The sequence below is a fragment of the Panthera uncia genome, assembly GCF_023721935.1.
Source record: "Panthera uncia isolate 11264 chromosome A3 unlocalized genomic scaffold, Puncia_PCG_1.0 HiC_scaffold_11, whole genome shotgun sequence".
Lineage (NCBI taxonomy): Eukaryota > Metazoa > Chordata > Mammalia > Carnivora > Felidae > Panthera > Panthera uncia.
This window is the reverse complement of record NW_026057578.1, coordinates 3,511,122-3,534,372: the sequence shown is the minus strand read 5'-3', so window position 1 is coordinate 3,534,372 and position 23,251 is coordinate 3,511,122. Positions and strand designations below refer to the sequence as shown.

At 35.7% G+C, this 23,251-nt stretch overlaps 1 protein-coding gene across 6 annotated transcripts in view; it reads right to left on the bottom strand.

Annotated features, from left to right (window-relative positions):
• The window catches only part of SYCP2 (synaptonemal complex protein 2), a 73,830-nt gene extending 59,005 nt beyond the window's left edge, over positions 1-14,825 (bottom strand). For 2 of the 6 annotated variants that reach the window (XM_049650520.1, XM_049650525.1), the window contains exons 1-11: positions 12,259-14,816; positions 10,677-10,820; positions 9,265-9,393; positions 8,109-8,213; positions 7,794-7,818; positions 4,359-4,444; positions 3,608-3,693; positions 3,304-3,338; positions 2,314-2,456; positions 2,177-2,229; positions 526-571 (exon numbers count right to left, since the gene is read on the bottom strand). In XM_049650520.1, the coding sequence (XP_049506477.1) occupies positions 526-571; positions 2,177-2,229; positions 2,314-2,456; positions 3,304-3,338; positions 3,608-3,693; positions 4,359-4,444; positions 7,794-7,818; positions 8,109-8,213; positions 9,265-9,393; positions 10,677-10,820; positions 12,259-12,282 (876 nt within the window). In that variant the 5' untranslated portion in view covers positions 12,283-14,816. Of the gene's footprint in view, positions 1-525; positions 572-2,176; positions 2,230-2,313; positions 2,457-3,303; positions 3,339-3,607; positions 3,694-4,358; positions 4,445-7,793; positions 7,819-8,108; positions 8,214-9,264; positions 9,394-10,676; positions 10,821-12,258 lie in introns of all 6 variants that reach the window. The other 4 variants (XM_049650526.1, XM_049650524.1, XM_049650521.1 and 1 more) reach the window with 4 other exon arrangements.
• Positions 14,826-23,251: the final 8,426 nt, after the last annotated feature.

The following is a 23,251-nucleotide window of genomic DNA, read 5'->3' as shown; positions in this document are numbered from 1 at the left end:
CGATTTTAAAAACAACAACAGAAAATGAGGCCTATGTTATGTTCATGGTTCAGTTTTGTTTGTGTGTTTGTTTTTAAGAAAAGAGAAAGGTGAGGAAGATAAAGGGCAGACAAGTAGAGCATTTAAACCAATTTAGAAACAATCAAAAGAAATGCTTCTTTAATATTTTGCACAGAAATGAGCTCTAAGAAATCACAAATATTCCAAGTGCAAATAAAGGTTAACAATATCAGTCTGAATATATTAATGAATGATAAATCAATTAGTGGGCTTGATTAAGGGAAAAAAAGAAAATCTGAAGCACAGACTTTTATTTAAGTTATCCTTGGCTATAAATATATCACTTCAGAAAACACACACACACACACACACACACACACACACAGAATACTAGACTAGACTAGCTGTATCTGTGATCAAATTATGACTATTTTTAATGTTCTTGTCAATTTATAAGCTGTAATTCACTTGACCCTGGTATCAAAATTCATCCAATAACTAAAACATGTTAAATTCAAAACTCACCTCATGTTTATCAAGAAATGCTGACAAACAAGGAAATGTAAAGACCCTGGAATAAAAAAGTAGTTTGCACTAAAGATTAATAGGCCTTCACAGTGTAATCTTGACCAGCCATAGAGAGCATATCTAGGATCAGAAGGAAATCAGGAAGTAGGCATAACGACTGAAATCAAATCATCTTTTCTTTCTTATTACTTTTTTTTAATGTTTACTTATTTTTGAGAGAGACAAATAGAACACCAGTGGCAGAGGGGCAGAGAGAGGGAGACACAGAATCCAAGGCAGGCTCCAGGCTCCGAGCTGTCAGCACAGAGCACAACGCAGGGCTTGAACCCACAAGAGGCAAGACCATGACCCTGAGCAGAAGGCAGACGCCCAACCCTTATCCTTCTTTATTACATTTTAAAATAAGAGTTTAATGGAAATTTGTTTCTGTGTATTATTTTGAGGATACTACTCAACCTTCCATTCTGACTCGAGTGAGTGTACCAATTTACTTTTCATGCCATCGACTCAGAGTAGAAATTCCTAATTTAGCAGATACTTTCAGTACAGTGGAAGCTCCCATAGGATTTACGTGGGAAAAGAAGAGTAGAAATAAATAATACTGCTGATAAAAATGACCTAGGGGGCGCCTTAGTCTGTTTAAGTGTCCCAACTCTTGATTTCAGCTCAGGTCATGATCTCACAGTTAGTGGGTCCAAGCCCCACATCGGGCTCCACACTGACAACGTGGAGCCTGCTTGGGATTCTTTCTCTCCCCCTTTCTCCACCCCTCCCCCACAAAAGCTCACATGGTCGCTCTCAAAAAAATAAATAAATAAATAAATAAACTTAAAAAAAAAAAAAGACTGAATTCACAGAACGCTTTCTTGGGCAGATAATATTATGAGCACTTAGCATATGATCATCTAACTTAATTTTCACAACAAACGTACGAGGTAGGTGTTAGTATAATTTTACAGCTAAGGAACTGAGACAAGTAAGTTTAGTACTTTGCCCAACATTAGAATAGGAAGAGGAGAACTATAATTCAAATCCAAATAGCATGAGTCCCTGCACTTAACCCTCAGCCTGTCTTTTGTTTCCTCAAGTAAATGTGAACTCACACATCCAATAAATGTATCCTGAGCATCTAAAATACAGTGCAAGACACTGAACTCCAAATACTATTCTTTTGTTACTAACAAAAGTAATTATTATGATAATTACCTTTCATTCATGCCCATTCCCGAGATTAGATAACCTCAGAAAGGTTAGCCTTAGTGTATGTTAATTATAAAAAAATGTATTTGTCGTATATTTTTATTACAGTACGTGGAGAAAGGAGGTAGCTCAAGTAATATTTATAGCTAGATTTTTATAATAATGCAAATGGAATTCTAAATTATAGTAAATCAATTTCAGACACTCAAAGTTATTAATATTAACTAAAAATGCATGTTTCCTCTAAAAAGTACGAAGTAAAATAAGACCAGTGGAAGATTATTTCAGCCTACCAATGTAGTACCTTATTACACAGTGTTACCATAGGATATTGTTTTAAGTACCTCTGTGCATTTTACATTCCAACCCAACAAATAAATTTTAAAGGTTCAACACTTTGAGCTCTAGTTCTTTGTCAGTAAATGGGTGAATTCTGTATGATGCTTACCTTCTCTTGTCTCCAAGCATGCCATTTACAAGGTTGAGAAATACTCTGCAATCCTAATTTTAAAAAAAAGAGAGACTTTTAAAAAGCAGAGTGGTTTTTAAAAACTGTTGTTAATTTGATATTTTTATACTACTCACTGTTTCAAATTCAGAGTCTTTAATTCCTTTAAATGCATCAGCAATAAAATCCATTGAAAACCACTGACACGAAAGTTCCTGCCTTTGTTTTTCTGAAGTCATTCTACATAGCGCTTCTACGATACCTACTTGTAAGTCATAATCTTGAAAAAAATCGTTAATATGTTATTTGAAATTGTGAAAAAGAAGCTCACACGTCATCATTTATAAGGTATTAGAACAAGCAGGAGAAAGAAACAAAACGTTAGTGTAATTCACTCTTTTTTTTGCCACTTTCTTTATAAGAATTAGATCTATCCCATCATCACAAAAATGAACACAGTCCAAATAATAAGTTTACTAGCAGAAAAAAGGAGTAAAACTTTTCCCCAAAACAGGATATTTAAAAGAAACTCCTAAATATTCAAAGGCTCTGCCATTCCATTATTCGAGTTGTGAACTGCAAAATAACTCATACAATAATCTATAAATCACAGAATCTTTTACTTTTGTACTATGTTTATAGTTATTCCAAAGTACTTTAACCAGTGGTTTGTTCTATATGTAAATCACTACATCAAAATGTTCTCATATGAAACTTACAAAAGAAAATTTGAGTTCTTCTAATAAACACATTGTTTAAAAACAAACTTATTAGTCCCCAAAATATTAAAACTCCCAATTCCAAATATAAAACACTATTTGAGGAATTTCTTAGGAAAAGTAATTCAAATCTATTAGAAAATTAAATTATTATTCATAATCTACAACAGGCATAAATTATATTTAACAACTCCTATTATCATGCTTAATTATTGTTAGCCCCATAGATACAGACCATTTAATTTCTTATTAGTAATTAAAAATTGCTCAATTGTACAGAGTTTATAATTTCCTCACATAATCTCACTACATTAAAATGTTAATGTTATTTTGACTAAGGAGATATTATATTCTATTAATAAATCTTGAATAATTTCAAATATGAACATTTGAAAAAAACATACTTACCTCCAGCATCTAAAATCCTTTCTCCCATACGACTCCTGTAAACCAAAATAACAGATCATATACTAAACTAGTATCAATTAAATAGAAAACCCACGTATTTGGGGGGGAAATTTTCACTAAAATTTACAATTGGCTAGTATCACAGACCTCTGCAGGACATACAGCCATAAATTATATTACAAATCTAAAACAGCTTATCAGTTTTAATTATTAATGCAACTCATGGTTGCCTATAGCCTTGTAAAATATCCTTTAAATTATTGACTTGAACCACTAATGAAAGCAATGTAATACAAATTATTACATGAGAATAAACATTTCTTGCTCAGAGAGTATTGTTCTGGTGTCTTGAGGCATTTTGTCAAGCATAGCATTCATTTTTTTTAGAGCCTAGAAAAGAAAAAAAGATAATCCATCAACTTTATATATTCAGTTATATAAATACATACATGTGTATATTTAAGTATTTAAAGAAATATTCTAGGTATACAAACTTAGGAGCCTATTTAGCACAGCATTTTATGCGGGGAATAGAGAAGGGTGGAGGAAAGAACATAAACTATAAAACAGTGAATACAAAAAAACATGACAAGGATATCAAAAATAAAATATACCACAATACCCACATTTATCAGAATATACCATGAGTCCAGTTCTACTCTTTGCAATAAGACATAGGTTTTCTATTACTCTATTTTAAGAACTCAAGAAGCAAAATTATTATTTGTTCTTACAGTTACCTATACGTACACACATACATATAATAATACAGGTTGTTTTTAGGATTTAAATACTGAGAACTCCTAATATCTGGATGGTTGAACTTATTTTCATCTGAGCTATGTGTACATAAACCCAGATGGCTATGACTATTCAATAAATATTTAGGTAACATTTATTCATCATTTCAGGCAATAAATTAAGACAGCAGAAATACAATACATAATTAATTAAATACCAAGATAAAATGATTATTCAATTTGATGAATTGCTACTATATTTTCTTCACTTTCTCATTTTTAGGGTTTAAAAGAAAATCTAACAAATGACTTCACCTCTTGCTGAATACAAATATTCACTCTTGAGTCGATAACCAGGACACAGATTTGACGTATAAAATTTTCCGCTACTTGCCTTTTACCTGAAAGTGTTAAATCATTAATTAATGTATATTTTAAACCATTTTAAATGACAGTCTTTTCTTATTTGAGTTAATGAAAGAATGCACTAGTTCAGACATGGCCCACTGTCTAGATGGGCATCAGAAAACATGAAATCCAATCCTACCTCTTCTATGAACTAGCTATGTGGCTCCGAAGAAACACCATTCAACAGAATGACTCATCTTAATGGCAAAGGAAAAACCCCAGATTCAGCTTCTCCTTTTGGGCACCTAAGGCAGTACTGACTTATAGTTCAAAAGTTGAAATTTCTATAGTGACGTTCTTATGAAAACAGGCCTCATTAATTTAGTCATACAGTAAAACCTTGGATTAAAAGTAACTTGTTCTACGAGTATTCCACAAGACAAGCAAACATCTCTAGTAAACTTTAACTTGATAAATGAGCAAGGTCACGCAATACGAGTCGTACGTGATGCCGAATGTCACCTGATCACAACCAGCCAATGGTTCTTCTCTCTCTTTCTCTCTCTGAAGGATCATGGGTGACCATCTCCCATGCTCACATGCTCAGTTTCAGGACGTGGTATTTGGCAGAAATCAGTGATTTATTCAGGACATTGGAAGGTGCCCACAATTGGTGCTAGTGTATTTTTTGTCACTTTGAAGCACCTATGGACAGGCCTTTGCTTTTCCAGGCAAGAGTGAGCTTAGGAACGCTTTGCTTCATTCTAGGTCAGGCTGCCTGCAGATACAGATCCTTTCCTCTGCTGCCGTATTGCCAGTGACATTATACAGTATATGGCAAGAGTTTATTAATACTGTAGTCAACATCTGGGCGAGCGTATACAATGGCTCCCAGCAGAAAAAGGCTGAAAAGAAAGGTGGTTAGAAGAAGAGAGGATTATGGCGGAAGTTAAGAAGGAAACCATCGAGAAGTACGAATGAGGTATGCAGTGGCCAAAACTGCAAGATTTTGTAAGAAGTCTACGTCTGCATCTCGTCTGTAGAGGAGGAGAAGAGGAAGAGGAGAAAAGGCGGGGGAATCCCTCACCTCAAATGAAATTAGGGAGATGTGTAAAATGTGGGAAAAAGTACAAGATTTTGTAGAAAATCACCACCCGAATAAGGCTGTAGCAGAGCAAGCGATGAATCTGTTTAACGACAACGCAATGTCACACTTCTGCAAAATCCTCTAAAGAAGGCAAAAGTAAGTGTCATGGGATAGGTTCCTTGATTAAGTTGCACAAAAAGAAAAAGATTCCATAGATAGCAGTGATTCAGTCAGTGACAGCGAAAGCTGTCCTACACAATTACCTTCCTCCCTCTTGTCTCCTTCATCCACGCCACGAAAGTTTTCAAAGGTAAATGCAGGTTCATTTGTGTATTTTTCTTTATATTTTGTATTTTATAATTTTGTACTATATTACAATATCATAATCATTTTTATATGAATATTTTTGGGTTGTGGAACAAATCATCTGAGTTTCCATTTCTAACGGGGAAATTCACTTCGATATACAAGTGCTTTGAATTACAAGCATGTTTTCGGGCTGAGTTATTCTCGTAAACCAAGGTTTTACTGTATACTGTAAATTCCATAATGGCCATAAACTCTTGTCAATATAAAGATCCAAATATTTGAGCTTTTTCTAAAAGTTAACCCTATTCTCAAAAGAGCAGGCTTTATCAATACTAAATATATTCAGAGGAATTTGCCACATGCTATTTTATAATGCAAAGATAAAAAATAATTTTAAATAATGGCAATACTGCAACAGAAAATATACAAATTTCCAAAGTGACTACATTGAAGGTAAAAAAAAAATCATTCAATGAGATAAAAAGATATAATGATTTACTTAAAATTTTTTTTGATTACTTCATACTCACTGGTGCCTTAGGACGGTTTTCTTCCCTAAAAACTTAAGAATTTAGACTAGACTGTTCAATCAACTGCAAAGCAATCAATGAAAAGGTAGCATCAACTACGATTGAAATAAATAGCAATGGAGCTTTTCAAAGGTTTTGGTTTTGAAGGCAAATTGTTCCTTTATTTACAAACAATTCACCAGCCTCAATGACCAATCCTAGGTAATTCTTCCTCAACCAACAGAGATAAAATAATTTGGACTGATTGCTTGGCACAAAAAAAGGGCTACTCACAAGTGAGGATGAGTTGTAATGTGTTCTCTATTTTGAAAATTTTGTCCCATTAGATCAAGAGTTGGCAAATTATGGCCCACAAACCAAATCCACCCCACTGCCCATTTTGTATGGCTGTATTACTCATCAGCAGGTGACTCTGTGGAAATATTTGATTCAATCATGTTTCACTGAACCAGCAGTAGCAAAGTGAATTTCATTCTACTCTCATGCACTTAGCCAACATCAGTTACCACTGAATGGTTTCTGTAATTAATTAGCATGGGCTGCAGAGCTGATGTTTCTTAATGAATCTGACACAAAATTACAAGGCAAAATCATGCTGATATGACAAACTTACACCTCACTGAAGTCATTTCAATGAAACTAAGGTTATCTGAATTACAAGTTATGCTAAACTGTTTTATACATTTCCCAGGCTGTCAAAAATTAAAACAAGGAGTGACATCTCCATTCTCACACAAATTTACAGGAGTACATTTTTTCCAAGCTCCAGCTACAGGTTGAGCAGCATTTTTGGACACTGACAAAGCGCAAAGGACATTCCCATATTTCAAAACCCATTTAAATGTGCAATTGAGGGGCGTCTACCTAACCTTCAGTTGACAGTCATTCATCTGCATGCAATGACATTCTAAAAAGCAAATATTAAGAAAGGAACCTAATCTTCTACAAATGCTTTCCAAGTGATGAACACGCTCAATTAAAAATCGTGCTCATGAACTGATATTTGGCATTATCTACATGAAGAGACAGCTTCTAATGCAATATACATAAAATCTCATTACAGATAAGCATAAAAAATGAACATTTGCAATGAATTCTGATAACAGCAAACACTAACTCTGAACCGTAATTAAGTGAAATGTCATCCCCTCAAGAGTACTATTCTCATTAGTTGACCTATTACAGAAACATTGTACTCAATTTTATAATATTTTGAATTGTATAAATAAAACATCTGTGGATATTTGTTTTCTTTCTTGTTATATAAGTGGCTATATAATATTCTCACTTTCTTTTTCTTGGTCCTAATATAAAGCTTATAATGTTTACTATCTGCCCCTTTACAGAACAAGGTTGTTGACCCCCAAATTAACTAGTAGATTCCTAATATTAGCACACTACTATGAGGATTGCAAAATTATACTAAAACTCTAATAGGAAATTATTGTTTTAATAGAAGTAAAATGCTTATTATACCTTCATCATTGGTGTCATGTATGACCTGAAAAAAAAGTGAATAATATTTAGTTTGTAATTTACTATCTTATAAGCCATTAAAAATAGTATTAAAATAACAGATCACATTGGAACTCACCATGTAATTATTTAACTTTTATTTATTAACTATTTAATTATATTAATCAGGATAAGTGCTTTAAACAATCTGAATAGAGTAATTAAATCAAGTCACTAGCCAATTTGTTAGTGACTTTTAGGCTCAGAACATATAGAACACAAATTGTTTTTTAAGTAAACAGACTTGTAAGATTAGTTAATCAATGTGATTTTTACCATCAAAAGATCAAATAAGTCTTCTATCATATTTATAGCTGCCTCATCTTTTGAATTTCCTCGATTGAGAATAATCTCCTTGGATTTTTCAAACCAGGCAACCATGTAAAAAAAGAAATGTGCATATTAATTACTTTGAATTCAATTTTAATAATTTTAAGAATGTACTTATCTTTGCATAAACAGTAACCTAGGAATAAAGAAACATCAAAAATAAAAATTCCAGTATTATATGAAAATAAGTTTATGTTTTTAAACATCTTTCTTGTTTTCATTTTTTGGTATCTCACCATATTTTTCCATTGTTTAGATGGGAATAGATGAACTAATCCTAATTCTAGGTAGACCACCTTTCTTTTCCCCTTCAAATACCTAGTTCAGGTACATTCATTAACAGATAAAAATAAATTATCATCATATATTAGATTATTTTGGCATTATCACTATTTGAAAAGTTTTAGTATTATTTTATTGAATTTTTAAAAATTTTTGTAACATTTTATTCATTTTTGAGAGACAGAAAGAGACAGAATGTGAGCAGGGGAGGGGCAGAGAGAGAGAGAGGGAGACACAGAATCCAGAGCAGGCTCCAGGCTCTGAGCTATCAGCACAGAGCCCAACGCGGGGCTCGAACTCATGCACTGTGAGATCACGACCTGAGCCAAAATCAGATGCTTAACCAACTGAGCCACCCAGGCGCCCCTTAATGAATTTGTTTTAATGAATTATTTTATTTTAATGAATTCAGATATTTGAGTAGATATTACATCCCAGGTACTGTTCTCAGTGTTAGGTACACAGAAATGAACGACACAAATAAAAATCAATAACCCACATTCTAGCATGGGAAGTAGAAAATAATATAAAAAGAAAAACAAATAATGCTATATAGTAAACAGATAAAATAAAGCATGCAAAGGCCTGAGGGAGTCTTGTGATCTCAAATTCACATGATTATCAAGGAGCCTATGTACAGAGTGTCCTTTTGATCTTCATCGTTGTAACACGTAGCACAGGTTATAGAAACGTTTATTTTATCTAAAAGTTTTTATAAAGTTCTCAAATTTATTTTTCAACTGTTTGAGCTGTTAATTTTATTAAACGACACACCTTTAATCATACTCCCTCACATCAACATCACACATTTCGTACTTATCTTCTGGACTAGTCCTTGTTTTATCATAGTTAAAAGTCCGGCTTGCCCCAATATACTGATATTTTTACCACATCTTCCAAAAGAAACAAAAATGGTTGAAACAGTTTGGATGTCCTTTTTATTAAGCTCCTGAAACAAAAGGATACATGTAAACATCTGTAAACACAAAACAGTACAGAATTGGCATTGTGCTAGGAGCTTTATAATCCTCACAAATCCTGTAAGTTTGCCATTATCATAATGTCCATATTGCAAAGTACAAAAGCCTGGTTTAGGAGAGCACTAGGGTGGCCTAAAGCCACCCAGCCAGTGAGTGACAAACTCAGTATAAAAATGCAGATTTGTATAAATTCCTGAAACTTTAGACTATGATGCAATGCATCAGTTACCTTCCATTCTACAAAACTCTATGTATGTAACTAATGGATAAAAGAAATTTTTACTCAGTTTTTAGATTCATGATAACAAATCTCCTACTGGGGGAGACTGTCAATACTTTTTCTCATGTATAAAAATACCTTACATATGATAAATCAAGTCCAAGGTTGTAGATAATTTTTGTTTATTTGTTTTATTTTTGAAAACACCAAGCTCTGGCCCATAACATGAAGAATATGCTGATGGCTTTTTAAAAAGTTGCTCAAACTTCAAACAGGTAGACTATTTTTCCCCAGTTTAGGTAACAGTTAATAATTATGGGATCACTATGTAAACATAGCTTTGTGTACATTATATTTAGAAAACAGCAGACCGATATGTTATTTGGGATTCCTCAGGCTTTTTTTGGTTTTTAATGAGCACTTACTGGGGCACCTGGGTGGCTCAGTCGGTTAAGTGTCTGACTTTGGCTCAAGTCACGATCTCGTGGATCATGAGTTCAAGCCCCACATCGGGCTCTGTGCTGACAGCTCAGAGCCTGGAACCTGCTTCGGATTCTGTGTCTCCCTCTCTCTCTGCCCCTCTCCTGCCCATGCATGCTCTCTCTCTCTCTCTCTCTCTCTCTCTCAATAATAAATATTTTAGGGGCGCCTGGGTGGCGCAGTCGGTTAAGCGTCCGACTTCAGCCAGGTCACGATCTCACGGTCCGTGAGTTCGAGCCCCGCGTCAGGCTCTGGGCTGATGGCTCGGAGCCTGGAGCCTGTTTCCGATTCTGTGTCTCCCTCTCTCTCTGCCCCTCCCCCGTTCATGCTCTGTCTCTCTCTGTCCCAAAAATAAAAAAAAAAAAAAACAAAAAAAAAACAAAAACGTTGAAAAAAAAAATAAATACTTTAAAAAATGAGCACTTATTTATATAACTATAACTGAATTTGCCAAAGCCTTTTTATTCATTTTTTCCAATGGAATATTTCTTCCTAGAAAGTAGAGTGCTATCTAATAATTTCAATAGTCATTCAAAGAAAAGGAGTACTTACCCTGCATACAAGGTCATCCAACTTGTGTAAAAATTGCTTGCTGCATTTAATCTTTACATCTTCACAAACACCAATTTGTAAAAGTGTTTTCAAAGGTTTGAAATCATTTTTTCTTAAAGCATCATCAATGCATTTTTCCAACTGCTAGAGAAATATAGTTAATGGCACATATATTGAATCAAAACCAAAATTATCACCTCATGCAGTCTAGTCTTCACATGAAAATTCTCAACAGATCTTATGTCAATTCACTTTATTAAAAAAAAAAATACCTGTACACTATGAAGTTTGAAGTAACAGAGATCAAGTTTCTTTGATAATAGCCAAGATTCTATATAAGATATATATATATTCTAGTAATTTTCCATTTCACATCCTTTAAAGTCATCAGTACGATGAAAAAAAAAAAAATTAAAAAAAGTTTAGGATGCGCCTGGGTGGCTCAGTCAGTTGAGCGTCCGACTTCGGCTCTCAGGTCATGATCTTGCGGTCTGTGAGTTCAGGTCCCGCATTGGGCTCTGTGCTGACAGCTCGGAGCCTGGAGCCTGTTTCAGATTCTGTGTCTCCCTCTCTCTCTCTGTCCCTCCCCCACTCATGCTCCGTCTCTCTGTCAAAAATAAACATTAAAAAAGTTTTTTTTAAGTTTAAAACAAAGACCCTATTAATAAAAGAAGTGAAATAAACTATATAGTAACTAATACTTAACACCATGGAGAAAACCCTAACACATCTGACTATAAGTTTCTTAATGAGGTTTCATTTTTTAAAAATGCTTAAAGACAGATAAAAGCACTGTTTGGAAACCACAACTCAAGATAATTTAAGAATTTACTTCGTATACTGTGCATTTTTTAACTTTTACAGAATCCACCATCGTTACTACTAAAGCATACATCACTAATCAGGAATTTTCATACTACAATCTAAACCCCACATTTGGTGGTGAACTACATACACATTAAATACATATATCAAAACTTTTTACCTAAATGATAGTATCTTACAATTTTAAATCCTAACATAAAAATACCCAGGCACTGGTTATATATGAATCACTGTGTAATTCTTGTCAATGTAAACGGTATATGTAAATAACCAGCATCTTTCATACCTCGCAAGTTATAATAGGTTTTGAAAACAAATTTATCAAAAAAACTGAAAGAATAACATTTCATTTAAATTATTCTACTCTTGAGGGGCACCTGGGTGGCTCAATCAGTTAAGCATCCAACTTCAGCTCAGGTCATGATCTCACAGTTCATATGGGTTAAAGCCCTTCATTGGGCTCTATGCTGACTGACGGCTCGGAGCCTGGAACTCACTTCAGATTCTGTGCCTCCCTCTCTCTCTCTCCCTCTCTCTGTCTGCCCCTCCCCAGCTTGCGCTTGCTCTCCCTCTCTCTCAAAAATCAATAACATTAAAAAAAAATGTTAGTTAAAAATTTTTAAACTATTCTACTCTTGACCATTTCATGAAAAGAAGCAGGCTTTGTCTTTCCTAAAAATATAGCACTTAACACTTATAAATAAACCAAAATGATTTCAGGAATTAAAATATTTCCTTTTGGTTTAGGACTACATACCTGGAGATCTGGTCTTATTGGCATTTTGATGTAATTTTAAAACAGCAAGACAAAACAAACACCTATAAAACAAAATATATGCTTTCAATACCTTATAATCTATTCTATACATGTTTATTTACAGTTCAAAAATCTTAACACACATAAATAAGCTTATACCAAAGGCAATAAATAATTTCTTCAAGTGCCTCACCATTTAAACATGAAATTACACATTTGAATTTGACCAAAGAAGTTTCTGGAAGAAAGCCTGAAGATCATTTATTCAAGCCTTCTCTTTTTGTAGATTACTTAAATAAATGTCCAAAGTCTTGCCGAAAGGTCACAAAACTAGTTAGTGAAAGAATACAAACCTGGACTTTCATGAGCAATTCCTGCTGTATGTGTTTCAACTTTGGGAACAAGAGGAAAACTAATCTTTAATTAACATGTAAATGAAATTCAGTCTAGTAACCTAATACTCTTATAAGAAGGGGGGAATATCCCAGTACGTTACCAAAGAACAGGATATAAGAGAATAGACAAATATGGAATGAAGGGAATGAGGAAAAGAAAACCTAAGAACATGGTCCCTTCAAAGAAGAATGGAAAACAGGAATCAATCGGGTTACCCTGATTGATTCACAAAAGCATCTAACATTTTCACAAAAGCATCTAACATTTTCAAATGTAATTTAGATGTCAGCTCTATAAAGGAAAAGAAATACCATCTTTCCTAGACATTATAAGTGGAACAATTTAAAAATAATCTGTACTTAAAGAGCTCTGTAACAGAAACACCAGGAAATCCACCATAGAGAGGCAATTAATTAATCCAAGGTGAATACAGGACCATGTATTCCTAAGAGAACGAGTGGCATTAGTCACAGTCTACTTTCTTGCACACGCTAGTAGAGAAATTTAAGTGCCAACAAGGGCACACATATCAGGCACGGAAAAGGCATGAGTAAAAAATCTCTTATAATTTCAAATTAACTCTAGGGGGAAATATCTGATCCTCAGAGAAACATTCGCTCCATGTTTATTAGGAGCCAAGTCTAATGATGTTTTTTCAGGACTGTGGTAAGTGGCAACAATTCAAAAGTACCCCGATAGGCGTTGGGAATGGGAGGGAGAGTGAAGAATGAATAAATAAAATGTGGTATATGATAATCAATTTTGTAAACGTAACAGATGAACCAGAATTTTAGATATCTGCAGTCAATTTTAAGTTAAATTAAAAAACAATGTTGCCAAATGATACATACTGTGTAATGGCATTTATGTAAAAAAAAGAAACATTGTCTTACGTATGATTAGATCTCTAGGTGTAAGTATACACATATTTGCACATATGTTTGTGTGTATTTGTGTGTGTGGTAGGGGGAGAGAACGAGAAAGGGAGAGAGGTGGAGGGAGAGGGAGAGAGAGATAGATACCTGTACCATTTCAGGACAGTTGGAAAGTTAGCTTACTGGTGAGGAAGAGTAGTGAGTTCCACAGAAATGTAACTTGCTATTTGTCAGAGGCAGGCTTTACTTGTAATTTATGCTTACATGACTTTTTAAAAGTACAATAAATTCTTGCCGAAATATAGGTAAGTGGAATCCAAAACATGGGAGATGTAAAATGTGGGTGGGGTTATAGTGAGGGGACAAAAATGACCAAGGCCAGCCTCGACAGTTAAGCAGGTGGGAAGTCTAACTGGCTCCATCCAAACCTATTCAGGGGCCAGCTGTGATTCTGTCCCCCCTGGTTGTGCTTGTCTGCTCTGGTCTCTATTGTATACTAAAGGGGCAATTCTAGGTCTGTGGCTAGCTGGGAATTCCAATATACAAGCAAGGATTCCAAGATCTCTAAGTAGCTGGTAGTCATTTTGTCACTTTGCCTAACTCAGAGAGATATGACCCAGAAAATATTGGAAATACAGGGACTCACTCTTTGCTTCCCCAATTCCAAAGAAGGGGTTTATCGATTTTCTATTTGGCTTAACTCTTTAATTCTCCCCAGGCCATCACAGAAGATAGAAATTTAGGTTGGTCCTGTTAGAGAAAGTTTTACTATACACTTACAAGATTTTAGTACACCCCCCCCCAACAGACTTGCTTCATATATAGAAAATAGTGGGGGAAAGACATGAAAAATATTATCTCAAACACAGGAGTAAAAAATAAGTACTGAAGGTCAACAACCAAATGGGGGTTAATGAGGAACAGCACTGGCTAGAGAACCTTAAGTATCCATTACTGCCACTATTATCATAAGCCTAAAGCTTAGGGGGTGGCTCTCTGTATAAGGGACTATTCCTTGGGTAATATGATCCAGAATATCACAAGGAAATGAAATGATAAAATGTATACAAGAAAAAGTTGATATATGAAGGAGAGATGTAGATGTTCCAGTACCTATTCAATAAGAATGCCAAAAATTATCTTAAAAAGACAGTGGGGGTGGTAACAGAATAACAGGCAAGAATTTCCCCAAAATAAATATACACATCCAGGAATTTAAGGAGTCTACTGAATCCCAAAGAAGACAAATTTTTAAAAGTACATCTATAAACATTGTGAGGATATTTCTGAATAATAAAAGAAAAAATCTTAAGTCACAAGAGCAAAAACAAAAGCATGCAAAAGAATATGATACCCTGTTTTCATAATACAATACATTTCTGTGAGTTCAAGCCCCGCGTCAGGCTCTGGGCTGATGGCTCGGAGCCTGGAGCCTATTTCCGATTCTGTGTCTCCCTCTCTGCCCCTCCCCCGTTCATGCTCTGTCTCTCTCTGTCCCAAAAATAAATAAAAAACGTTGAAAAAAAAAATAAATTTAGACATCTGCTACAAAGATAGCTTTAAACTTCCCATCTATTTAGAAACTAAAATATGTGCATGTGAATAGTCCTCATGATATAAAAACAGAGAAATGAATAAATATTTAGTGAATGAGAAAATGTGTATATACAAAAAACTGTAAGAGCAACCAAAGCAATATTTAAAGTGAAATTCATAGACTTGGGCCAATCTACTGAAAAGTGACAAACAACAGTAGTAGCCTAAAGTAACAGGGTCACAGGGCCTCCAGATGGTAAAGTTATTAAACACTTTACAGTAACTATAAGTACTGTGTACATAAGGATTATTTAAAAAGACTGGGAACTTTGGCAGAGAACTAGAAACTGGGGTGGGGAGTAAGGAAGGCCACAGAAAATTTGAACAAGAACCACATAATTCTAGAAACAAAAAAATAGTCAATAACAAAATTATTTAGAACAAAACAGAAAGACACACAGATGAATGAAAATTACAGAAATGGGAGCCATATCAGAAAAAAAAATCTATAAAGAAACAAAGATACACAAAAATATGGGGAGGGAGACTAGAAGACAGAACAACACAGAGGGTAAATAATAAAGCCCTAAGTCTGTAAATGAAATCCCTGGGAGATAGTGAATGGGGCAGAGACAATAGCTAAAAAATGATGACTGAGAATTTCCCGAAACCAATAAAAGACATCACTATTGATTCAAAAAGCCCTATGAACCCCAGAAGGAAAAAGAAAAACTATACCCAAGGGTACCACAGAAGACTGCTAACAATCAAATACAAAAACATTAAAAGCTGCCAGAGACTAAAAAAAGACAGCTTACTTTTAAGTAGCCTGATAAGACTGATAGCTGACCAACAGAAACCATGAAAGCCAGAAGGCTTAGAACAGTATCTTCTTTAAAGTGCCTAGGAGGCGTCTGGGTGGCTCAGTCAGTTGAGCATCTGACTTCAGCTCAGATCGTGATCTCGCAATTTGTGGGCTTGAGCCCCCCACGTTGGGCTAGCTGCTATCAGCGAAGAGCCCACTTCAGATCCTCTGAACCCCTCTCTCTCGGCCCTTCCCCCATTCATTCACACTCTCTCTCAAAAAAAAAAGAAAATTTAAAGTGTTTAAAGATCAGACTTAACCTACACATTAGACCAGATGGACCTAACAGATTCATACAGAACATTTCTTCCAACAGCAGCAGGATACACATTCTTCTCAAGTGCACATGGAACATTCTCCAGCATAAGTCATATGTTAGGCCACAAAACAAGTCTTACTAAATTTTTAAAAATGTAAATCATATCAAGCATATTTTCCAACCACAACGATATGAAACTAAAAATCAATTACAAGAGGGGCGCCTGGGTGGCTCAGTCAGTTGAGCATCCGACTTCAACTTAGGTCAGGATCTTGTGGTTCGTGGGTTCAAGCCCCGCGTCAGGCTCTGTGCTAACAGCTTGGAGCCTGGAGCCTGAAGCCTGCTTTGGATTCTGTGTCTCCCTCTGTCTCTGCCTCTCCCCCACTCATGCTGTGTCTCTCCCTCTCTCTCTCTCGCTCTCTCAAAAATAAACATTTAAAAAAGTCAATTATGAGAAGAAAACCAAAAAAAAACCAAAAACCCACAATTATGTGGAGATGCTTCTGAACATGTTTCTGAACAGCCAACGAAATCAAAGGAGAAATTAAAAAAAAATACCTTGAGACAAATGAAATGGAAAAACAACAAAACAAAAATTATGGAACACAGCAAAAACAATTATTAAAAATATTTCTTTATTTTGAGATGAGGGAGAGGGCAGCGAGAGGGAGAGAGAGTATCTCCAGTAGGCTCTAAGCCTGACCTGGGGCTCAATCCCACAACCCTGGTATCATGACCCGAGTCAAAATCAAGAATCGACTGAGCCACCCAGGTGCCCCATTTTTAAAAATGTTTGCAAAAACAGTTTTAAAAGATAAGGTTACACTGAAAAACACTTACAGTAAGAGAAAAAAAGATCTTAAATAAACAACTTAAACTTACACCTCAAAGAACTAGAAAAAGGAGAAAAAACTAAGCCCAAAGATAGTAGAAGGAAAGAAATAACAAAGATCAGCGTGGAAATGAAGGACACAGAGACTTAAAACACAACAGATCAATGAAAATAAGAGCTGGATTTTTGAAAAGATAAACATAATAGACAAACCTTTAGCTAGAGTTCCCAAGGGGAAAAAAAGAGGCCTCAAATAAAATTATAAACGAAAGATACATTACAATTGATATCACAGAAATATAAAAAAATCATAAGACACATTAACAATTACATGTCAATAAATTGGACAACCTAGAAGAAATGAAACCTAGAAGAAACATACAAGCTAGAAAAATACAAGACTGAATTGTGAAGAAATTCAAAATCTCAACAGATCAATCACTAGTAAGGAGACTGAATCCATAAGTAAAAACCTCCCAACAGGGGGCCTGGGTGGCTCAGTCAGTTGAGTTTCAGACTCCAGCTCAGGTCATGATCTTGTGGTTTGTGGGTTTAAGCCCCTCTTTGGGCTCTGTGCTGACAGCTCAGAGCTTGGAGCCTGCTTCGGATTCTGTGTCTCCCTCTCTGTCTGCCCATCCCCCACTCATGTTCTACCTCTCAAAAATAAACAAAATGTTAAAAAAATTTGAGGCAAAAAAACAAAAACAAAACAACTCCCAACAAAGGAAAGTCCAGGGCAAGAGGCTTCACTGGCAAATTCTACCAAACATTTAGAGAAGAACTAACACCAATCCTTCTCAACCTCTTCCCAAAAACAGAAGAGGAAGGTACACTTCCAATTATGAGTTAACATTCTCTTGATACCAAAGCCAGACAACGACACTACAAGAAATTACGAAGTACTGAAAGAAGAAACTACAAACACAAATTCTACAGCCAGCAAAAATACTATTCAAAATTAAAGGGAAGAGGCTTAGAGGAAACATACCTCAACATAATAAAGATTCCTATATGGAAAATGCACAGCTAACCTCATACTCGGTGAAAAACTGAGAGCTTTTCCCTTAATGTCAGGAACAAGACAAGGATGTCCACTCACACCACTTTTATTCAACACAGTACTGGAAGTCCTAGCCACAGCAATCAGACAAGAAAAAGAATAAAAGGCATTCAAATTGGCAAAGAAGAAGTAAAACTCTCATTATTTGCATATGACACGGTAGTATATATAGAACACTCTGAAGACTCAACCTAAAACTACTAGAACTGATAAATGAATTCAGTAAGGTCGCAGGATACAAAATCAACATACAGAATTCTGTTGCATTTCTACACACTAATAACAAAGTAGAGGGAGAGAAGTTTAGAAAACAATTCCATTTACAATTGCACCAAAAATAATAAAACACCTAGGAATAAACTTAAACAAGGAGGTAAAAGACCTGTACTCTGAAAACTATAAAACACTGATGAAAGAAATTGAAGACAGACACAAATAAATGGAATGATACTGGGATAGGGAGAGCAAATATTATTAAAATGCCCTTCCTATTCAAAGTCATCTCCAGATTTAATACAATCCCTGTCAAAATACCAAGAATGCTCTTCACAGAACTAGAAAAAAATAATCCTAAAATGTGATTGAACCACAAACACCCCAAATAGCCACATCAATCTTGAAAAAGAAGAAAAATGGAGGTATCACAATCCCAGATTTCAAGGCATACTACAAAGCTGTAAAAGAGAAGTCAAAATTGCATGGTACTGGCACACAGACACATGGATCAATAGAACAAAACAGAAAACCCAGAAATAGGGGTGCCTGGGTGGCTCAGTTGGTAGAATGTCCCACTATTGGTTTTGTTTGGCTCAGGTCATGATCTCACAGTAGTGAGATTAAGCCCCATGTCCGGCTTTGCACTGAGCGTGGAGCCTGCTTGCAATTCTCTCTCCTTGTCTCTCTACCCCTCCCCTGCTTGTGTGCACTCTGTCTCCCCACTAAAAAAAAAAATTAATTAAAAAAAAAAAAAAGCCCAGAAAGAAACCTACAATTAAATGGTCAATTAGTCTTTGACAAAGGAGGTAAGAATATGCAATGTGAAAAAGACCGTCTCTTCAACAAATGGTTCTGGGAAAACTGGACACCTACATGCAAAAGAATGAAACTGGACCACTTTCTTATACCATACACAAATATAAATTCAAAAATGGATTAAAGATCTAAATGTGAAATATGAAACCATAAAAATACTAAAAAGAGCACAGGCAGTAATTTCCCTGAAATTAGCCATAGCAACATTTTTCCAGATAGGTCTCCTAAGCCATGGAAAACAAAATAAAAAATAAACTACTGGGACCGCATGAAAATAAAAGACCTGCACAGCAAAGAAAACAATCAACAAAACAAAAAGATAACCTACTGGACGGGGGAAAGGTATTTGCAAATGATATTATCTGATAAGGGATTAGTATCCAAAATGTATAAAGAACTTATACAACATCGAAAACACAATCCAGTCAAAAAATGAGCAGAAGACATGAATATAGACATTTCTCCAAAGAAGACCTGCAAGTCGCCAACAGACACATTGAAAAGATGCTCAACATCATTCATCTTTGGGAAATGCAAATCAAAACCACCATGAGATATAACCTTACACTTGTCAGAATGGTGAAAATCGACAACACAAGAAACGACAAGTTTTGGCAAGGATGTGGAGAAAAAGGAACCTTCCTGCAGTGTGGATCAGAATGCAAACTGGTGCAGCCAGTGTGGAAAACAGTTCCTCAAAAAAGTAAAAATCAGGGTGCCTGGATGGCTCAGTCAGTTGAACACCCAACTTTTGGTTTCAGCTCAGGTCATGATCCCAGGGTTGTGGGATTCAGCCCCACGTTAAGCTCCACGCTGAGCATGGAGCCTGTTTGCAATTCTTTTTTTCTCTTTCTCTCTCTCTCCATCCCTCTCCCCCATTCACCCACTCTCTCTCTCCCTTAAGAAAAAAGAAAAGAAGAAAGAAAGAAAAAATAGAACTACCATATGATCCAGTAATTCCAATGCTGGGTAATTACCCAGAGTACGAAAACACTAATTTGAAAAGATCTATGTACTCCTATGTTTACCGCAGGATTATTTATAGTAGGAAAATTATGGAAAAAGCCCAAGTGACCATGGATAGATGAACAGATACAGAAGATGTGGTATATATACACATGTATGTATGTGTGTGTATGTATATATGCACATACATATGTGTGTGGTAGAATATTACTCAGCCATAAAAAAAAATGAAATCTTGCCACTTGCAACAATATGGATGGATCTAGAGGGTATAATGCTAAGTGATGTAAGTCAGAGAAAGACCAATACCATATGATTTCAGTCATATATGGAATTTAAGGAACAAAACAAACAAAGGAAAAAAGAGACAAAAAACAGACTCTTAAATATGGAGAACAAACTAGTGGTTACCAGCGGGAAGGAGCGGTGGGATGGGTGAAACAGGTAAAGGGGATCAAGAGTACACATATTGTGGTGAACACTGAGTAACATATAGAATTGTTGAATCCCTATATTTTATGCCTGAAACCACTGGAATTTAAAAAATTTTTAAATAAGATAAAATATAAAATTAAAGGGAAGAATAATCTTTTTTGATAGTAAAACATATTACAAAGTCACAATTACCAAACAAAAAAAACAACAGTGTTAAGAATAGGAAACAAATGGACCAATAAAACAAAACAGAATGCAAATGCACACCCAATGCATATATTGTAAGTTCATGTACACATAAAGCTTCATAAATCAGAGGGAAAAGGTAAACTAGTTGATAACTGGTATTAGGAAAACTGACTTACCACGTGAAAACAAATTAGACCTCTATCTCCCACCATTCACAAAAATAAAGTCTAGATGAATTAACTATCCAATGTAGTAAGTGTTTAAAAACTACTAGAAGGAATACATACAGGAGAATATCCCAATGACCTTGAAATACAGAGGCATCTAAGACACAAAAAGTATAAAGCATAAAAATAGGAGCTTTTTGTACATCATTGTCTCTCTCTCACACACACACGCAATTTTATTAAGGAGCACACAGGAATCTCTATTCATTCAGAATCCAGTACTGGCCCAGCAAGTCCTAGAACCACGAACACATTAATTCTCGTAATTCACCATCTTCAGGCCCCAGAGAAACACTTTCCTTGCCTACGCCCTTGGAAGAAGGGGACTTTAGTTAATTACACTATTCTGTTTATTTTACATATGTTAGAATCTTCTATTTTAAAAGTTTAAAGGCTTGGGGGGAGGCTAAAACAATGCTGAGAAGGTTGCAGGTTGTGCTGGCACTGACATTTTTGTTTCTGCTTTAGAATGGAGGTAGAATTTGAGAAACTTAAGTGGTCAAGTATGAGAAAAGACATTAATTCACTGTCAAATCCTTCTGTTAGCAGAACAAGAATACAGCTGATTCTTGCATAATGAAGAACTGATCCTTAACAGTGCCAAATGCCCATTTTCTTGCTTTTCTTTGCATTTCAACTTGTGGCTCTACAAGTACCAGCAACTCAGTGCACAGCTGCGCATGGTGACTGAGGAACATCTTGTAGTTCTAAGCGATTCATAGTATTCTTTAATTTGTACACATGTAAATCTAGACATAAATTGCATGAGCATAATATGGATTCTATCATAGCAGAGGGCAGGTAAACGCTAGAATGATGACTAAGTTTATGTTTATAAAAAATTTAGTAAGATTCAATTATTCAAAAATAATTTCAGCATTATTAAAAGAATTTTAAGATTAATGTTCACTAATAATTTGTATTTTATCTTAATCTTAAGACAATTTTAATATTTCAAAAATTTTTAAGGAAAAATATTTTTATACTATGTCATGTTCTTATGAAAATATTCTCAAATTAGATTTTGAAAGCAATTACATATTGTTTTAATCCTTAAATCATACTGTCTATAAAACACAAAAGTCTTGATTGTAACATATTGGTGATTTATCCAAAATTAAAAATTATGGCATATCTAACTTCTGACTTACATAGATCGATATTTTATTACCTATCCAAAATTCACCAGTCCATCACCAAAGATTCAGTTAATCTTTGATATTTTGCCAACATTCAATCATAAAAATAATAGCTTTACACATATTTGTCTATTTTATTGCGATGAAGGTATATCTGTAAAACCGAAGACTAGAACATTTTATTTAACATTTGAAAACTTGGTTAAAAAGTTTAAATACTTAAAATATATTTTAGGGACATCAATTTGTACTCTTTCCTAGGGCCAGCAACTTTGGGGGCAGGCATGCCTACGTCCTTATTGCTTTTCTGCCTCCACAAATAAAACAATTTGGATTTGAATCTAAAATGTACTTTACGAAGTACTCCTGAGACATGAAATACAGCAAAAATCACTTACGGCCAAGAGGCACAAAAATGCTAACAAGATGGTTTAGTTCCTAGACTACCTTCCTGCAAGATGTCAGCCAAGGAAAACTGATTGGTATCTACGCAGGTCAATTGAAAGTGAGAAAACTGAACAATCCGGTGACCTGTCCCTCCGTCGCAAGGCTGAATGCCTACTGGCCTCAAGGGAGCCAAAAACTGAGTACCACTCATTAAACAAGCCAGACATTTGCAGCTGAGCGATTAAGGCCGACTCTAGAAGGAAACAAAGGGGATACACTCAACTGCCAGAACGAGTGACCCCCTCCTAAAACATGCTTCCGAGGTACCACGCAACAGAACGGGAACACCAAGATGACGTAAGAAACCCGGCACAGAACACTTTTCACAGAGAGTGTGGGGCTGTGTGTCCAAGCAGGCTTTGAACCCTGGTCCACTTAGGGGCAAGACAGAACCAGTGAGGCGAGGAATGCGAACACGCAGGCGGATGAGGACTGAGGTTTGAGAAACGACCAGACGGCTTGACAAACAGGAGGGGCGTGTACTTTCCCCGCAAAGCGGAACAGACACTTAGCAGCCCGGGATCAACACAAGGTCCCCTCCAGCACCGGCCCGACGGCTCACATTTACAAAGGCAAAGAGGAGGCCGACCCAGCCCGAGGGACGGGAGGAAGGGGGGGTGGTGCGCAACGGGGGACGGGGGCGGGGGCGACGGGATGGAGATACGGGAGGACGGGGCAAGGGGGAGGAGGACGGGGCAAGGGGGAGGGGGACGGGGCAAGGGGGAGGGGGACGGG